Source organism: Leucopleurus acutus (assembly GCF_964270905.1).
Source record: "Leucopleurus acutus genome assembly, chromosome: 1".
Taxonomy (NCBI): Eukaryota; Metazoa; Chordata; class Mammalia; order Artiodactyla; family Delphinidae; genus Leucopleurus; species Leucopleurus acutus.
In genome coordinates this window covers 136,091,061-136,108,074 of record NC_139142.1, presented here as the reverse complement: position 1 = coordinate 136,108,074, position 17,014 = coordinate 136,091,061, and the positions used below count along the sequence as shown (strand labels likewise).

At 40.2% G+C, this 17,014-nt stretch overlaps 1 protein-coding gene across 4 annotated transcripts in view; it reads right to left on the bottom strand.

Annotated features, from left to right (window-relative positions):
• The window catches only part of LOC309964032 (IQ domain-containing protein H-like), a gene marked incomplete at both ends in the record, with an annotated part of 112,400 nt that extends 98,032 nt beyond the window's left edge, over positions 1 to 14,368 (bottom strand). For 3 of the 4 annotated variants that reach the window (XM_082842662.1, XM_082842664.1, XM_082842663.1), the window contains 2 exons: positions 1 to 295; positions 14,336 to 14,368. The exon at positions 1 to 295 is cut by the window's left edge and continues 257 nt beyond it. In XM_082842662.1, the coding sequence (XP_082698788.1) occupies positions 1 to 292 (292 nt within the window). Of the gene's footprint in view, positions 296 to 14,335 lie in introns of those variants that run through there. The other variant, XM_082842661.1, reaches the window with a different exon arrangement.
• Positions 14,369 to 17,014: the final 2,646 nt, after the last annotated feature.

Sequence of the window (17,014 nt, the reverse complement as noted above, 5' to 3'; positions counted from 1 at the left end):
CTGGGTTCTCTAACACTGAGAGAAAGTCGTATCTGGTAAGTTTATTCTTCAGCTCAAACTCTGGAAGGAGCGCTACTAAACTGTTCCCTTTTATTTTGACTTCTGGTATCGCATAGTTCCTGAGAAACTTCTCGATGTGTTCCAAGAGAGAAAAAATACTTCCCCAAGACAAACTGAAATGCTCCTTGAACGCTAAGAAGTCTGGGGCTGTCTTGTCTACAGCACCATTATAAATAAAAAAGTCATAATCCCATGGTGATTTCAGAGCCTTAGAAGGTGTTGTCACTTTCATGGCCTGTGGAAGGAAAGTGTCAGCAGAGATGAAATATAATTACAATCTACTATAAATGAACGGTCAAGACACACACTACCACATTATCGTTTATTACTTGATGGTGGGAGGATACGGATCCTAGTTCTAATACATACATGTCGTAATAGGAAAGTCAGGCTGTTATATAATCATAAAACTCGTTGCCAGAAGATATTTTAGAGGTTGCTCAAAGCTATTATCATTCTTATAAAAATGTAAGAAACTCATATAAAAATTATGCATTTAGTTCACTTTGATATGGTCAGCTGACCCCATAATCTCTATGATTTACTTTTTACACATGCATGGATGGAAGCATGTCACTGCTTTCTTGTTCATAAGTCATCCACCAATCCTGTAAAATAGGATGAAGCCTTTCTTTGCAATCTCTGTGACAACTTCAGATAAGCCCATCAAAGCTGTCCTGTCTTTTCTGACTTTCTAACAGGTCATCATTTCTAGCATTTTGGAATTCTTCTGCCACCTTCTTTGAATACCCAGGAGTGAGTTTTACAAAGAGCATTATGTTGTGTGTTATCACCCTTGCCACTTTTGAGGTTTCTCTTGTCATATGTTCTTTTATTCTTAAATCTGGACCCTTCTCAGGGACATATCTGGAACTGTCCCCAGGCAGATAGAATCTGAAATCTCACAATTAAAACCAAGAAACATTTGCTTTTCACTTTGTTCCTATCTGTACTGATTGAGTTTTTTAAGTCGTGAAACATACTACTTTTATTTTTAAATGTCAAGAGGGGTTCTCTAAGAATGGGACGATTGGGCAGTTTTTTTCTTCTTTATACTTTTCTGTATAAGAAAAACTGAATAAATGCTACTTAAAAATAAAATCAGAAGAGATTTGGACGACAACAGCAATATATGTCACACATACGCCTTTAAAAAAAAAGGAAAAGGAAATTTTGTTGTGTCACTGTCCTCTGTGAAACTACTACATTTCATTATTGAAACCCCTGGCACTAGAAAAATAGACATTCTTCCCCATGGTCTAAATGATTCTAATGGCCTGAGGGGTGAGGGGCATAGATGTTTCAGGTCCTGCCTTCTCCTCAGTCAACCAGGTATCAACTTACAGTGCTGATTGTTTCTTGCTTAGGGATTTAAGGAACAGATTGTCTTCAATATGGCAACATTTTCAGGTGTATAAGCCCATCTTTATCAGATTATAGTATTATATTGCTCTTTGCATTTTGAAGAGTTTTCACGGAACTCAAAGAAAAAAAAAAGACCCAGTTAATTTATCAATGACTGTTGTTCCACAGCACTGTGTTATTACTATGTTAGATTGTTCATGCTTTGTTTTTACTAAACTATCTAAGAGAAAAACAAGCCAAGAGATATATTTACAATACAAGCACAATAAGCAAACACAAGGGGAAAAAAAAAACACCTTCCTATTCTTTTTCTTTTCTTAGGTTCCAGACAGTGGAATAATTAATTAGACTGTCATCTCAAGTAAAAATGCTGAAAAGCAAGTGTTAAGTTTGAAAAGGGTAATTTCCTTGAACTTTAGAAGCAGACTTTTATAGCAGTGAGCTTTTGTGTACTTTTAAGAGTCATTATAGGCATAAGAACAATGGAGAAAGCCTTCTCTCCAAGACTCTAGCCCTTTCTGAGCTAATCAAGGCTCCAAGAGAGAATGCAAAGTGTTTGGTAGATGGAAACAAATTTCTTCTTCTTGGACAGGCAAGAGGGAGTTAGAGAAGCAATGCCTCCTTCTGCAGACATCAACCCTGGCAGCAGGAGCTGGAGCTCCTGGTAGAAGACAAGGGGCACATGTTCCAACAGCATCGGCCCTGTGGCTTTGTTTCCGCCTTCCTTCAAGAAGAAGATGGTGGGAAGGTTAGAATTCAGAGAAGAATGGTGCTGCTTCCTCAGTGAGGAACAGACATGCAAAATAATCACAGATGGACATGTATGGAGCTGGCTGGTCCTGCCAGTCACATGATTGATCCTGACAGCAAGACCCTGAGATTCCCATAGGAAGTGCAGCTATGGACAGGAGATTCGCCAGAGGATCTGCTCTCCTTGGTAACGTTAAACTAGTTTTGAAATTTCTTTTCTTTACGGAGAGTCATGTGGAATTGGAGCAATCTTGGGGAGAAGTTTAGAAAGGAGAGGACTCTTAAGTCTCTCTTGGACAGTGCCCTTCCAGGGGGTAGGTCTAGGGCATTGACATACAACAGCAAATGCATTTAAGACCTTTTGAAAGGATAGCCATGCAGTGGAAATGGGGTTACTGAATTGAATGGTGGCTGTCTTAGAACAAAGGGATTACACCTCGCTACCTTCTTGGATGATATTCCAGTAAAGACCTGCTCTCAAAGGAAAAATACTCTTGGACATCAAATAGACCACTCAGGCACGGGGAAGCTATGGGTTTGGAGTCAGCTAAAGCGTAACTGTAGTACATCTGTCACGGAGAATGCCACACTTGGGAGCACTTTAGACTTAGAGCAAGAAAAGTCATGTCTCTCAAGAGAAAGCCTTCCCAAATTAAAGCAGTGCATCAGCATCGTGAGATCCATTGAGCAGGTAAAGACAAAGCTGCTGCACAGCCTGCTAGGAATCAGAGCCCTGATTAAAGGCCACGCCAGGCTTCAGGTTCTGGTTCCTCCTGCTATTCTTCCTTTACTATTTATCTCCATGAACTTGTCTACAATTATTTGTTGCCTTCCTCCCTTCCCTTCCCTTCCGTTCCCTTTCCTTCCTCCCTTCCTTCCTCCCATCCTCTTTCCCCCCGTTCTCTTTTAAGATGTGCTGCACTCCTAATGCAGTGTTACTGACTCAGTAGCCACACTGTTTCCTTCCAGTGGGGATGGCTGTCTGTTGTGCCATCCGCATTCTCACCCGGTCCCTTTTGGGACACCTGCCACACCTTTGTGAGATGCCTGCACTTACTAATTGGCCCACACAGAGCCCAAACCTGTGGTCGTGGCCTAATTATTAGCATCCTGTTCTAACTAGCTGAGTCAACTAGCTGAGAAATGCTCTTCTTCATTTGCAAAGTATAATCACTAATTAGGTAACTTTGAGAGTTTATGGGGCAGTTAGTTAGGAAAAATTCTAAGTCTAATACAAAAACCAGAAAGGCAGGATGATGATTACCTATGTAAGTCACAGATGTGAAGCAAAAACAGACAGGCCCGGTATTAGCTTCTAACATTCAGACATGGGGCTTCCCTGGTTGCAGAGTGGTTAAGAATCCGCCTGCCAATGCAGGGGACACGGGTTCGAGCCTGGTCCAGGAAGATCCCACATGTCATGGAGCAACTAAGCTCGTGTGCCACAACTCCTGAGCCCGTGTGCCACAGCTGCTGAAGCCCACGTGCCTAGAGCCCATGCTCCGCAACAAGAGAAGCCACTGCAATGAGAAGCCCGTGCACCGCAAGAAAGAGTAGCCCCCGCTCCCCGCAACTAGAGAAAGCCCGCGCGCAGCAACGAAGACCCAATGCAGCCAAAAATAATAAAAGTAAAGTAAAATAAAATTCAGACATAACTGCTGCAAAGAAAAAATCCAGAAAACATGTATTTAAATCTAAGCTGAATGTATTTATGAAAAATGTTCTTTTCAAACATGTGGATAGCATGTGGATGTGGGATTAAATTGTAGCCAAAGATCTCTAAATTGGATATAAACGAGATCTCTTGGTGGTAAATGGTCAAGTATTTGGGATAATCCAACAACGATATCATCTTTAGAGAATGATTTGCCTAGAAGGATAGACTAAATCGCTTCTGAATCTATAAGCCGATGTTCAGTTTCTCAAACACCCAAACATATCCACTAGTAATTAACCTAAGCAATTCCATTGTGTGAAAAAGAATGTTTCTTCTTGCCATTATGGCTCTAAGGGAGAGCTTAGTTCAGAGTATGAGTGGAGTGACTCTCAAAGATGGAGAATTCATTACTCCCTGAAGAACAGGGATGCCATTTGTCTGTCCCATTCTTTAATATTTGCTGAGGGTCCACAATGTGTTAAGCTTTGTACAGAACAGACATCAAGACTTCAGCTTGTTAGATTTGTTTGAAAGATATTTACAATATTCAGGGACAATAGCTGACCTAATCAGGGTTCAGGGATTCAGCATAATCATAGTGCTGAATTTTAGAGCATGAAGGATCTTGAAGGTCACTGACCTCACTTTTAACTCCAATAGGATATTATGGGTCCAGGGAAATGAGCCTTGGCCTTGAAGTCTGACTAACCTGGGATCAAGTCCAAGCTCTGCCACGATGTGCTATGTATTCTTGGGCAGCTTACCACGTGCTATAGACTGAATGTTTGTGTCCCCGCAAGATTCATATGTTGAAGCCTTAGTCCCCAGAGATGGGGCCTTTGAGAGGAAATTAGGACATGAGGGTGGAGCCTTCATGATGAGACTAATGCCCTTATAAGAACAGACAAAATCGGGATGATCTCTTTCTCTACCATGGGAAGATACAGCAAGAAGGTGGCCATTTGCAAACCAGAAAGAGGGCTCTCACCAGGACCCAACCATACGGGCATCCTGACCTTGGACTAGCAGCCTCCAGAACTGTGAGAATTAAATGTTTGTTGTTTAAGCCACACAGTCTATAGTATTTTGTTACGGCAGCCTGAGCAGACTAAGACAACATCCTTTCTGACACTAAAAGTTTCTCATCTGTACAAAAGAGAGGTCCCTGTAAAGTTGTGAAGATCGGAATATGTGTAAAGAATTTTTCACTGCCTTACTTCCAGTCCATGTGGTTATTACCATGGATGAGGAAACGGAGGCTCAGAGAGGTTAAATGACTTACCAAAGATCAAACAGCTAGTTGCTATTCCCTGCCCGCATCCCACCAATGCCCACAGCCCTGACTGTCCAAAACATCCTATATGGCCCGTTACCAAGCTGTGCTCTCCTTCTCCGCCTTCCTTTTGCCATCTCCTTCATCAAAGTCAACCTGGCCTTGACTTACTGTTCCTTTCTTATTTGAAAAGCAGTCTGTTAAGCTAACCCCTGTGAACATGCCAGAGAACCTTGGTGTGGTGGAAAAGTGATGGATTTGAAGAAGACCTGGGATCTAGGTTGTCACCACCTTCCTCTGTGGCCTTGGGAAGTCACTTCTCCCATGGGGTTTCAATTTACCTCAGGGCACTTCTAATTCTGACACCCTGTGTCTCTCTGACTTAAAGTGTTACCTCTGCAGTAGTATCTGTGTTTAATAAACTCCTGGAGCTAGTCAGGCCATCACATCAAAAGCAAACATCTCCAATAGCTTCACTTCATGTACCATGAAAGAGACCCAGGGATTTTTTTTCCTTTTCTATTTTTTATATAGGAAACTCTTTCTTGCAACTTGCAAACTACAATAGAGGAATAGCTGCCTGCACCAACTCTGTGTAAAGATGGTCATGGGGAGAGAACCCTAAAGAGGGATAGTCCAGTATTTTAGGGTCTGCAAATCAGCAGAGCAGCTGTCAGTCTGTAGGACGTACAAACTGCATAACCCTTAAGGGTCAGTTAAAAGTGAGAGTCAGAGCCCTTAACCTTTATAAAGAGAACAAAAAACAAAAATAGAGAACTCATTGCGTTGACTGTAAAGGCAACTCATGTCAGCAGCAATCTTCTAGGGATAATTTCTGCAGTTGTTTTGTTTTTTGGCGGTACGCGGGCCTCTCACTGTTGTGGCCTCTCCCGCTGTGGAACACAGGCTCCGGACGCGCAGGCACAGTGGCCGTGGCTCACGGGCCCAGCCCCTCCGCGGCACGTGGGATCTTCCCGGACCGGGGCACGAACCCGTGTCCCCTGCATCGGCAGGCGGACTCTCAACCACTGTGCCACCAGGGAAGCCCTCTGCAGTTGTTTTGAAAGGTGTCTTTATTTAAATGAGTTTTCCTGAACTCTGAAACATTTCCTGAGGAGAAAAAATCCCCATCCCTGTTTGCATTCTTTTGGAACAAAAACACTCAATGGATCCAATTCTGGTTGAAGATCAAACAGAACAAAATCAGGAAGATTTTTTAAATAGAGGGCGTATATTTTCAGTCAAATGTAAAACTTCCTTTTCTAGAGACACATTTCATTTCACTGCTTCATTGATTTCCTCTTTTCTGCTACCCTTCTATTCTCTGCGAGAATGTGACATAGTTAAGGGCCAATTGGGACAATTATGATTGATGGGTAGCACCTGCTGGGGATATATGTACCTGATAAGGATGGGAATCAAAAGCAGCCTGGATTCCTAGTTTCCTGAGAAAAGACACACTATCATTTTCTCTACAGGTAAAGGAAAAAGAGCAAGCCTTGAGAAGGACCTCTATCATCACCAAAGTAAAGCTTGACATGACAATTTTCTTGAGGAAAAATGTGTGTACAGCAAGTCCGTTGGTCACAGATCACTGAACACTTGCAGAATTCTTTTTTTTGTTTTTTTTATTGCGGTACGCGGGCCTCTCACTGTTGTGGCCTCTCCCGTTGCGGAGCACAGGCTCCGAACGTGCAGGCTCAGCAGCCATGACTCACGGGCCCAGCCGCTCCGCGGCATGTGGGATCCTCCTGGACCGGGGCACGAACCCGTGTCCCCTGCATCGGCAGGCGGACTCTCAACCACTGCGCCACCAGGGAAGCCCGCAGAATTCTTATAATACCCCACCTTGTCACACTCTCTATACCTACATATATAGTCTGCTTTATTTTAACTCATAGCACTTACCACTTCCTCACATAATATTAAAATAAACAACTTTCTGCCTCCCTTACTAGAATATAAATCCTAAGAAGGCAAAAACTTGATTTGTTTTGTTCACTGCTGTATCCCCAGTGCCTGGTACACTGCCTGGCCCACCATCAGAGGTCAATAAAGATTAGTTGAATGAATGAATGAATGAATAGTAAAATTTAGGCTCATAGCCTCTTGGGCTGCATTTACAGCTTAATGCTGTACTATGGTCATACAAATTATTTGTAAACTCATAGCTTCAGTTTTGGAGCACTAATAAAAAGTTTGGTTACTTGGATCGGAAAATGTCCATACCCTTTGACCAAAGAGTTCTATTGCCAAGATTTAGCCTAAATACAAAGATTTATGTACAAAGTTGAAAGATGTTCATGGCAGTCTTATTTATAACAGAGAAAAACTGGAAATTATTTACTTATTTACTAATAATTATAATATTAATAATTTGACATTTATAATTTAATGTCAACAGGATAATGGCTAAGAAAATTGTGGTATATTGTCAAGACAAAATATTACGTAGGCATTAAAAATCTTTTATAGGGCTTCCCTGGTGGCGCAGTGGTTGAGAGTCCGCCTGTCGGTGCAGGGGACACGGGTTCGTGCCCCGGTCCGGGAATATCCCATATGCCGCGGAGCGGCTGGGCCCGTGAGCCATGGCCGCTGAGCCTGCGCATCCGGAGCCTGTGCTCCGCAACGGGAGAGGCCACAACAGTGAGAGGCCTGCGTATCACACACAAAAAAATGTTTTATAAAGAGTTTCAAACCATATATGTAAAGGCTTATGATAAGCTGTTAGGTGAAAAGAGTAAAATGACAGTTGAATATACAGTATGATATCAAAAAAGGGACATGCCAAAGTTTAAATAATGCCAAAGGGTATTATGGAAAAAATTTTTCTTGCATATCTAGGCATTTTTTTCTCCTTTCTGAAATTTTCTTCTCCTTCTGAACTTTCTAGTTCATCTGTGGATGATCAGGTCATAATTTGATAAAAGAAAGGGCCACAGCAAAAAAATAAAAATTATCTTGTGGCTTATTGATAAGCTTTTTTCTGGTGTATGTAAGTATTGGGTTGGCCAAAAAGTGCCTTCAGTTTTTAAGTAAAAATAGACACATTTTTCATTTTCACCAAGAACTTTATTGAACAATGTAATCACCCTTTCGTTCCACCACCTTCTGCATTTTTCAGGCAACTTCATAATTCCATCTTCCCAAAAAATTTTTATCTTTTTGAGCAAAAAACTGTTCCAGGTGCCTTTTACAGTCTTCCAGGAAATTGAAACTTTTTCCATTAAGAGAATTTTGTAAAGACCGAAATAAATGGAAATCCGAAGGTGCAATGTCTGGTGAATATGGCAGATGAATCAGAACTTCCCAGCCAAGCTGTAGCGGTTTATTCCTGGTCATCAAAGAAACATGCGGTCTTGCGTTATCCTGATGGTAGATTATGCATTTTCTGTTGACTATTCCAGATGCTTTTCGTTGAGTGCTGCTTTCAGTTGGTCTAATTGGGAGCAGTACTTGTTGGAATGAATGGTTTGGTTTTCTGGAAGGAGCTCATAATAGACGACTCCCTTCCAATCTGACCATATACACAACATCACCTTCCTTGGATGAAGACCCTCCTTTGTGTGGTTGGTCGTGGTTCATCTTGCTTGCCCCACAATCTCTCCCATTCCTCATTATTGTGCAGTATCCACTTTTCATCATCCATCACAATTTGTTTTAAAAATGGAACGTTTTCATTAAGTTTAAGTAGATAATCACATGCGGAAATATGGTCAAGGTTATTTTTGCTTAACTTACGTGGAACCCAAACATCAAAGTGATGAACATAACGAAGCTGATGCAAATGATTTTCAACACTTGATTTGGATATTTTGAGTATGTTGGCTATCTCCCGCGTGGTATAACGCTGATTGTTCTAAATTAATGTCTCGATTTGATCGCTATCAACCTCAACTGGTCTACCCCCCAACCGTGGAGCATCGTCCAGCGAGAAATCTCCAGCATGAAACTTCACAAGCCACTTTTGACATGCTCTATCAGTCATAGCACCTTCTCCATACACTGCACAAATCTTTTTTTGCGTTTCAGTTGCGTTTTTACCTTTCTTGAAATAATAAAGCATAATATGCTGAAAATGTTACTTTTTTCTTCCATCTTCAAAATTAAAATGGCTACACAAAAATTCACCAATTTTGATAAGTTTTTTTTAAAATGCATGCTGATATGACAGCTGTCACAATACAATCTAACAAAATTGTTTCAAATGAAGTTAAAGACAACTGAGTGCTACTAGAGCCACCTTACAGAAAAAACAAAACGAACTTTTTGATCAACCCAATAAAATTATTAATCACATGCAATGAAAATGTACAATTGGGGATTTCCTTGGTTGCTCAGTGGTTAAAAATCCGCCTGCCAATGCAGGGGACCCTGGTTCCAGCCCGGGTCTGGGAAGACGCCACATGCCACGGAGCAGTTAAGCCCGTGTGCCACAACTAGTGAGCCCCCAAGCCACAACTACTGAAGTCTGCATGCCTAGAGCCTGTGCTCCACAACAAGAGAAGCCACCACAATGAGAAGTCTGTGCACAGCAACGAAGAGTAGACCCTGCTCACCGCAACTAGAGAAAGCCCACGCACAGCAACAAAGACCCAACATAATCAGAAATAAATAAATAAATTTCAAAATGTTAAAAAAATGTAGTTAGATGATGCTATGAAGTAAAAATAATTTTATAAAAATTTTTCTTGTCCATGATATCTTGCAAGAAAAATTGTTTTGCAAATAAAACTGTTTAGTTTTAATTCACTTTGAAAGTTTCACGCCAAAAATGCATAGGTAAGGCTGACAATTTCTAATGAGTTAGAGAAAACAGAAGATGGCTTTAAAAGATGCCGCAGTTTTTCTTCTGTTTTCAGATTTTTTTTCCTCTTCTTCCTTTAAGTTGGTAAATTAAATGAGGTCTTATCATGGAAAGCGAGTCTAAAAGAGAAAATTAACCTTGGACTTCCTTTTGAATCTCATCTTGTACCTCCAGTTTTCGAGTGCTAATGCTTGTCAAAGTACATACCTCACTCTCTTTAACCCTTTAGGCCAAGACAAGAAAGGAGACCAGCTTGTGATGGAAGCACAAAGCCAACCAGGGAGGCACTGTGTACACTTCAAGAAGTAGGCTTCTTCCCCCACTAGACGTGACAAGTCAAAGTCGAAACTGCTGCTAGAGATCACTTAGTGGTTTTCAAAGTATGTATTTTTAAGCCTGGAACACTTTGTTCAAAAACAACATAATTTGACGTTAAAGAGGTAAAACAGTTAACACAGCTGCTGTGGGTGAGAGGCCTAAAGCCCCACCTACTGGGAGCTTCTCCTTTTCTCCTTTACCTGGGGGCATCAGGGTGAGTGTCATAGGGGATGTGGAAGCTCCTTAAAAACAATGACCTGGTCTAATCTCCTCTTTATACAGATAGGGGGGAAGGAGACTGGATGGGGCACTGATATGTTCACTGTCACACTTGTTACCTGATTAAAATAGTTCAGCTGACTTACCTGAAAAATAATCACAGTTTTCTAACAAGAAGATTAAGAATATATTGATATGTTGGGAAAATACTAAAGAAAGTAACAATATAACAAAATGACTAAGAGAAGCAAGACACCCCACATTTGACATTAAAATGTTATCACCCAAACCTAACCTTTCTACACCGAAGGAAATTTTACAACAGAGGTATGACTTGAGAAATAGGATTTTCTTTTATTTTTTTCTTTAATTTAGAAAAAGTCTCTAGAATACAGAAAAGTATAGAGAATAATTAAAAAATCTACCATTTTGTCTTCTTTGAGATATATATGTATCTGTGGCTCATAAACTCAAGAGAGTGAACTACAAAAGTCCAGTAGCTTTAAATCAGGAGGATCTCCATGAGGATGAATTATGTTGTACTGTGAGGTCCTACTGTGAGGTTAGATAACACAGAATATATATAATAGATATATATGATATATATATATATGTATATACATATGAGGCAAAGAAGACAAAAATACATATATTTAAATTTTTAATAGTTTAAAACTATAGTACATTTTATATATTTATAGTTATTATTTATAACATACATTTTAAATATATTTATTCATATATTTATATGTGTGTTTAAATGAAAGAAACAAAACATTAGGTGCAATTGAAGTCCTCTCTATATTTCTTTTTAGCTCATTCCTCTCCCTCCACCATTCCCAGAAGCAAACACACTCATGAATTTAACCTGGACTCTCACGTCCCATAGACATAGTTGTTAAAATAATAAAAAAGATTTATTTGTTAAGAGAGGCAGTTTTAGCAACTTGAAACCTTTGAACTAGATACCTAAAAATAAAGGCCTAGGGTTTTTTTTTGGATTTCTTGAAATAACTACTACAAACTCTACTATGGTTTATTATTTTATTCCTGGATCCTTATGCAGAACTTGATTGACTCAAACTTATTCAACAAGATGTACTTGGTTAAATGATCTAGAAGACACAGAAAGGGCTGTTAAATTCAGAGCCAATAAAAGTAGACATGAGAGCAAAGGTGACAACTACTGTCCTGATACTGAAGGAAACAAACAAAAAAAGACACTGGAAACTGGATATATGCATATATAATACTGAAGAGAGAAAATGTTAAAATTATATTAGGGAGGCAGAGATACATCTTTTAGAAAGATTTCCATCAAAAATTATTGAGATTTTTAAGAAGTGTCTAACGCTTTGGGGCTCTGACAGTCATGCAGTTCATTCTGGCTGTGTCACTTACTAGTTGGATGACCTTCACCTCCCTGTATGCAGGTCCTCCCAGTATAATGGGAATAATAATAGTACCTACTACATAGAGATGTTGTAAAAATGAAGTGAGATGTTCCCTGTAAAGTGTTAGGAACATGCATGTTAGTTGCTGGTAGTAATAGTAGTAGTAGTAGTAATATCTGGAAAACCAGCCCGTGAGGAAGAGTTCATAACCTGGTATGTGGAGGGGGCACAAATTCTGGAGCCTCTGCACCTCTTTACCAGCTGTGTGGGCCTGGGGACAATGACAGTACAAAGGTTCTAGGGCTGCTGTGAGCATTCAGTGGGTATGGAAGATGCTTAGTGCCATGTTCTAAGAACATGCTCAGTCAACATTAGCTGTTAGAAATATTCCAGATAGATAATGTCTTAGTATTCTTAAAGCGCATCCTAATTTTATTTATTTATTATTTGTTTTTACATCTTTATTGGAGTGTACTTGCTTTCCAATGGTGTGTTAGTTTCTGCTTTATAACAAAGTGAATCAGTTGTACCTATACATATGTTCCCATATCTCTTCCCTCTTGCGTCTCCCTCCCTCCCACCCTCCCTATCCCACCCCTCTAGGTGGTCACAAAGCACCGAGCTGATCTCCTTGTGCTATGTGGCTGCTTCCCACTAGCTATCTAGTTTACGTTTGGTAGTGTATATATGTCCATGCCACTCTCTCGCTTTGTCACAGCTTACCCTGCCCCCTCCCCATATCCTCAAGTCCATTCTCTAGTAGGTCTGTGTCTTTATTCCCATCTTACCCCTAGGTTCTTCATGACATTTTTTTTTTCTTAGATTCCATATTTATGTGTTAGCATACGGTATTTGTCTTTCTCTTTCTGACTTACTTCACTCTGTATGAAAGACTCTAGGTCCATCCACCTTACTACAAATAACTCAATTTCGTTTCTTTTTATGGCTGAGTAATATTTCATTGTATATATGTGCCACATCTTCTTTATCCATTCATCTGTCGATGGACACTTAGGTTGCTTCCATCTCCTGGCTATTGTAAATAGAGCTGCAATGAACATTTTGGTACATTTCTCCAAAGAAGATATACAGATTGCCAACAAACACATGAAAGAATGCTCAACATCATTAATCATTAGAGAAATGCAAATCAAAACTACAATGAGATATCATCTCACACCGGTCAGAATGGCCATCATCAGAAAATCTAGAAACAATAAATGCTGGAGAGGGTGTGGAGAAAAGGGAACCCTCTTGCACTGCTGGTGGGAATGCGAATTGGTACAGCCACTGGTGGAGAACAGTATGGAGGTTCCTTAAAAAACTCCAAATAGAACTACCATATGACCCAGCAATCCCACTACTGGGCATATACCCTGAGAAAACCGTAACGCATCCTAATTTTAAGGGGCAGGAGCAAGCTCACAATTACCTCACAGCAAGAAGTCAAGGAAAGCTAGGGGATCGAATTGCACTGATTTGTTTATCCAGGAGCACCCTTCTGTCAGGTTCAGACGACTATATGCAGTCATTGCTATAAATACAGCCCTGTCTGCTCTCAGCTCTGCAGGAGTATAAGGAGATCCAAAAGGTGGTCTCTTTTTCCTTGAAAAGGGGTGACTAAACTCCCTATGAACTTCTTACTGATAATATCACCAAGAGAGGGAGGCCTAGAAGATGCTCTTAAAAATAGACTAGTGCATTATGAAACAAGCACTTTATTGTTCCAGAGCACTTTCACACTCATTAAAGCCTCTAACCCTCACAGCCACCCTAGAGAAAGGAGGTATCATCCCCATTTCTCAGAGGAGGCAAGTGGGGTACAGAGAATTTAAGTGACTTGCTCGAAGTTCCCTTATTAGCAAGAGGAAAATCCAGCTTTTGCTCTGTCACTTACTAGTTGGGTGTTCAGAACTTTTATTACACATGCATGGCCTTACGGAATGCTCCTCACTGGCATGTACTTGCCATTGCGGGACCTATTTTATTTTTCCAACTTTTTGGTTACCTTATTTCTTTTAGTCAGCTTAACTCTAAATCCCACACCCTTACCTATTACATCATAGATGTAGTATGCATGTGTGCACGTGTATAAACACACGCACACGTGTAAGTACATGCTGGAGGACAACTGAGTTTTGTTTTTTTGTTTTATTCTTTCTAAGTGTACTTTTAAAAGATGAAAATCTTAGATAGAGGTTGAAGACTGATGTGATTCAGAAAAATTTGAGTATGCTAAATCACTTTTTTGGACTGCAGTCTGAGAAATAATTCAGTCCCAACAGAGGGGGGGAAAAGGGTTTTCCACTTTAAATGAACCATGTTTTCTTTTCTGAAAGCATGATTTAATTTCTTTTATAAAAGAAGAGCGAAAGAACTTTTGTTGTCGTCTCCAGCTGTCAAACCTGCCTCCCGTACTTTTGCCTTGAAGCAAAAGGAAGGGCCATCAGGTGACAAACCCCAAATTTCAACTAGTCACACAAATTATAGACCTTCCTATCATGATATCCTCTTGACTTTCTGCCTTTCCCCTACAATGAAGAACAGACACAGTTTAAGTCAAAATGACTCTCGTGGGCAATTTTACAAAACAAATAGAAGGCACAGAGTCTCTCCCTCCCCCTCCCCCACCCCCCACTTCCCCAGCTTCCCCCTCTGGGCCAGCCTATCCCCTCTTTCCAGGCAGGCAGGAGCTAATAATCAGAAAGACATTTCCCACCCCAGACAGTGATGCTCTGCTTGCCAAGGGCCCTGTTTGCTTTGAAGAAAGAGTTTGACAAAGTAAATATTTACAGAAGCAACTATAATCGGATGCCAAGTCCCACTTCGAGGGGACAGGCAGAGAAGTATTTTCAAGAAAGGGTTTCTCCATGTGGTATCACACTGCCCGGTGGTGGGGACTGATCCAAGCTCTGTTCTGGGTTTATCATGAGTCCAGGCATATCACAGTCTTTCTCTTAGCCTTTTAACTTCCATGCTAGGAACTTTCCACAGAGTAATGAATAATTTCATTTACCGCTGAAGAGTCAATTCAGAAATGTACTAATTCGGGACCACGGGGAAGTCTTCAGATATTACTGCTTTTAGCAGTAGGGGAAAGCTTCATGAAGTCAACAGGGAAGAGATTAAAGGCAGGGTTAATTAGCACTCAGGAAATGTCATTATTTTAAAAATATATATTTTTGAGATAGACCACTTACTGGCTAAAACACAGTCATATTTATATTACCTGTAGATCTGTTACCTAGAAACTGTGGAACCTGAGAGCTCGAACACAGTGAGAATCAAAACAGGTGCGCCTGCCTGTTCCCATTATGCACATTAGCCCATGGCCTTCGCACAGCCTGTTAAACAGCTGAATCTGAAACAATCATGGTGCAGGCCAAACACTAGCCTGAAGGCCTGTCCGTCTTGGGATTTGGCCATTTACATTGATTTTTTTTTTAACCCATGTGTTTCATGAAACACAAATATTTGCCATGACAACTGGGGTGTCACATGACATACTGCTACATAAAAAGCTTGGAAATCTCTTAAGGGGAAACAGCCCACCAGTGCTGCAAATACAGTGAAAACATCTTGAGGAAGATGTGGGCATTAAAAGATGAAGGTCTGGAAAGAACAGGTAACAGTTTACTATGCAGACATAGTAGGATTAATTTCTTCTGTGCCACTCCTCAATTTCTCTTTCTTTCTTCCTTTCTTTTTTTTTTAAAAAAATGGGAGCAGCTGTAAACATGACCACATAGGGTAAGCCCAGACAAAAAAAACTCTGCCAGCTGTCTCCTTCTGTGGTGAAAAGTTTCAATTATTACTAGTCTGTCTTGTGGCTCATAAACATAAGAAAGCAAGCTACAAAAGTCCAGCACCTTTAAACCAGGAGAATCTCCATAAGGATGAGCATGTTGTACTGTGAGGTCCTAATGTTAAAGAATACAGATTTCCTTTCCCTTCCGCAGTAAGGTATCTGTACAAAATCGGGGAACTTGCTTTATTATCCTATGCTTAAAGATAAATGAAACCTCACAATAACATACCCTATGCAACACAAATTGGAATATAAAGCAATAGTTTTGTATTCCGGACTCCTGGGCCCTTGACCAGCTAGCAGTGGAGATTGACTCAGTCATTTAGTTAATCTTGAAATAATGCAACATGATGGAATTTTTTAGATCCTACTGATATTGTCATGGTAGAGTTTACCTGCATAACAATCTTCCCTTTTAAAATCAAATGCATTCCAGCAGCAGCTGAAATAGTATTTATTTCTATGTGAAAGGTACAACTCGATAACATGTGCGTATTACCAAAAATCTCACTGAGAATATTGTAAATCAGAACAATTTTCTTTCGTTAGTTAGGAATATGAATACCTTTGATCTTTGTTTCCTGAGAGAGGGAGTCTTCACTTCCGCTGGAATCGATTGTGTTCTCTGGGGTGTAGCGAAAGGGGCTGTGGATGGAAGTGGTGCAATGTTACCTCTTCCAGAAAGAGAGACTTATTCATTGGGTTGATGCTACTGGGTTTGCACCTTGAAAGTCAGATGGCTCTGTCACCCATTCACTGTTCACTACCAGTCGTTCTTGTATCAATTCACTGAAACATTTGTGATAATTGACTTCAAAAGGGAAGCAAAGAGCTTGGAAGGGCAACAGTTCCATCAGAACATAAGGTCAGCTCCCCTTATGCAAATTTCCTAGAGGAAAAGGCAGATTTTAAAAGCAAGCAATTTAGAGAGTTATCTTTGTCTTATATGATGTTTCGCTATAAGATTTCTTTAAATAGCCGTATTCCCAAGTTCACTTAAAAGGTAAATAAATATAACTATATAAGATGGACTATTCTAATGTATAGTCATTTAAAAAGAAAATTCTAAAGAATTAAAATGGCTTCAGGTAAATAAAACAAGTGAAAAACACAAGTAAATATTATTTTTGAAATGAATTAAATCTATAAGCAGCAACTTTTGGAGAACACATCTAGTCCATGGGGGGTAAGCCTCCATGCTAGACAATGCTTGGAAGAGAAATGGAATCTCTCCTGTTGCCTGGCAGCAAACCCAACTGCCCTTTACAGAAAAGCTCAAATTTGGCATTCTCAGGAGAGAAAAATCCTTACCCTACTCTTTCTAAGAAAGAGAAGAAATAATTTATTTAAATAGTTAATTCAG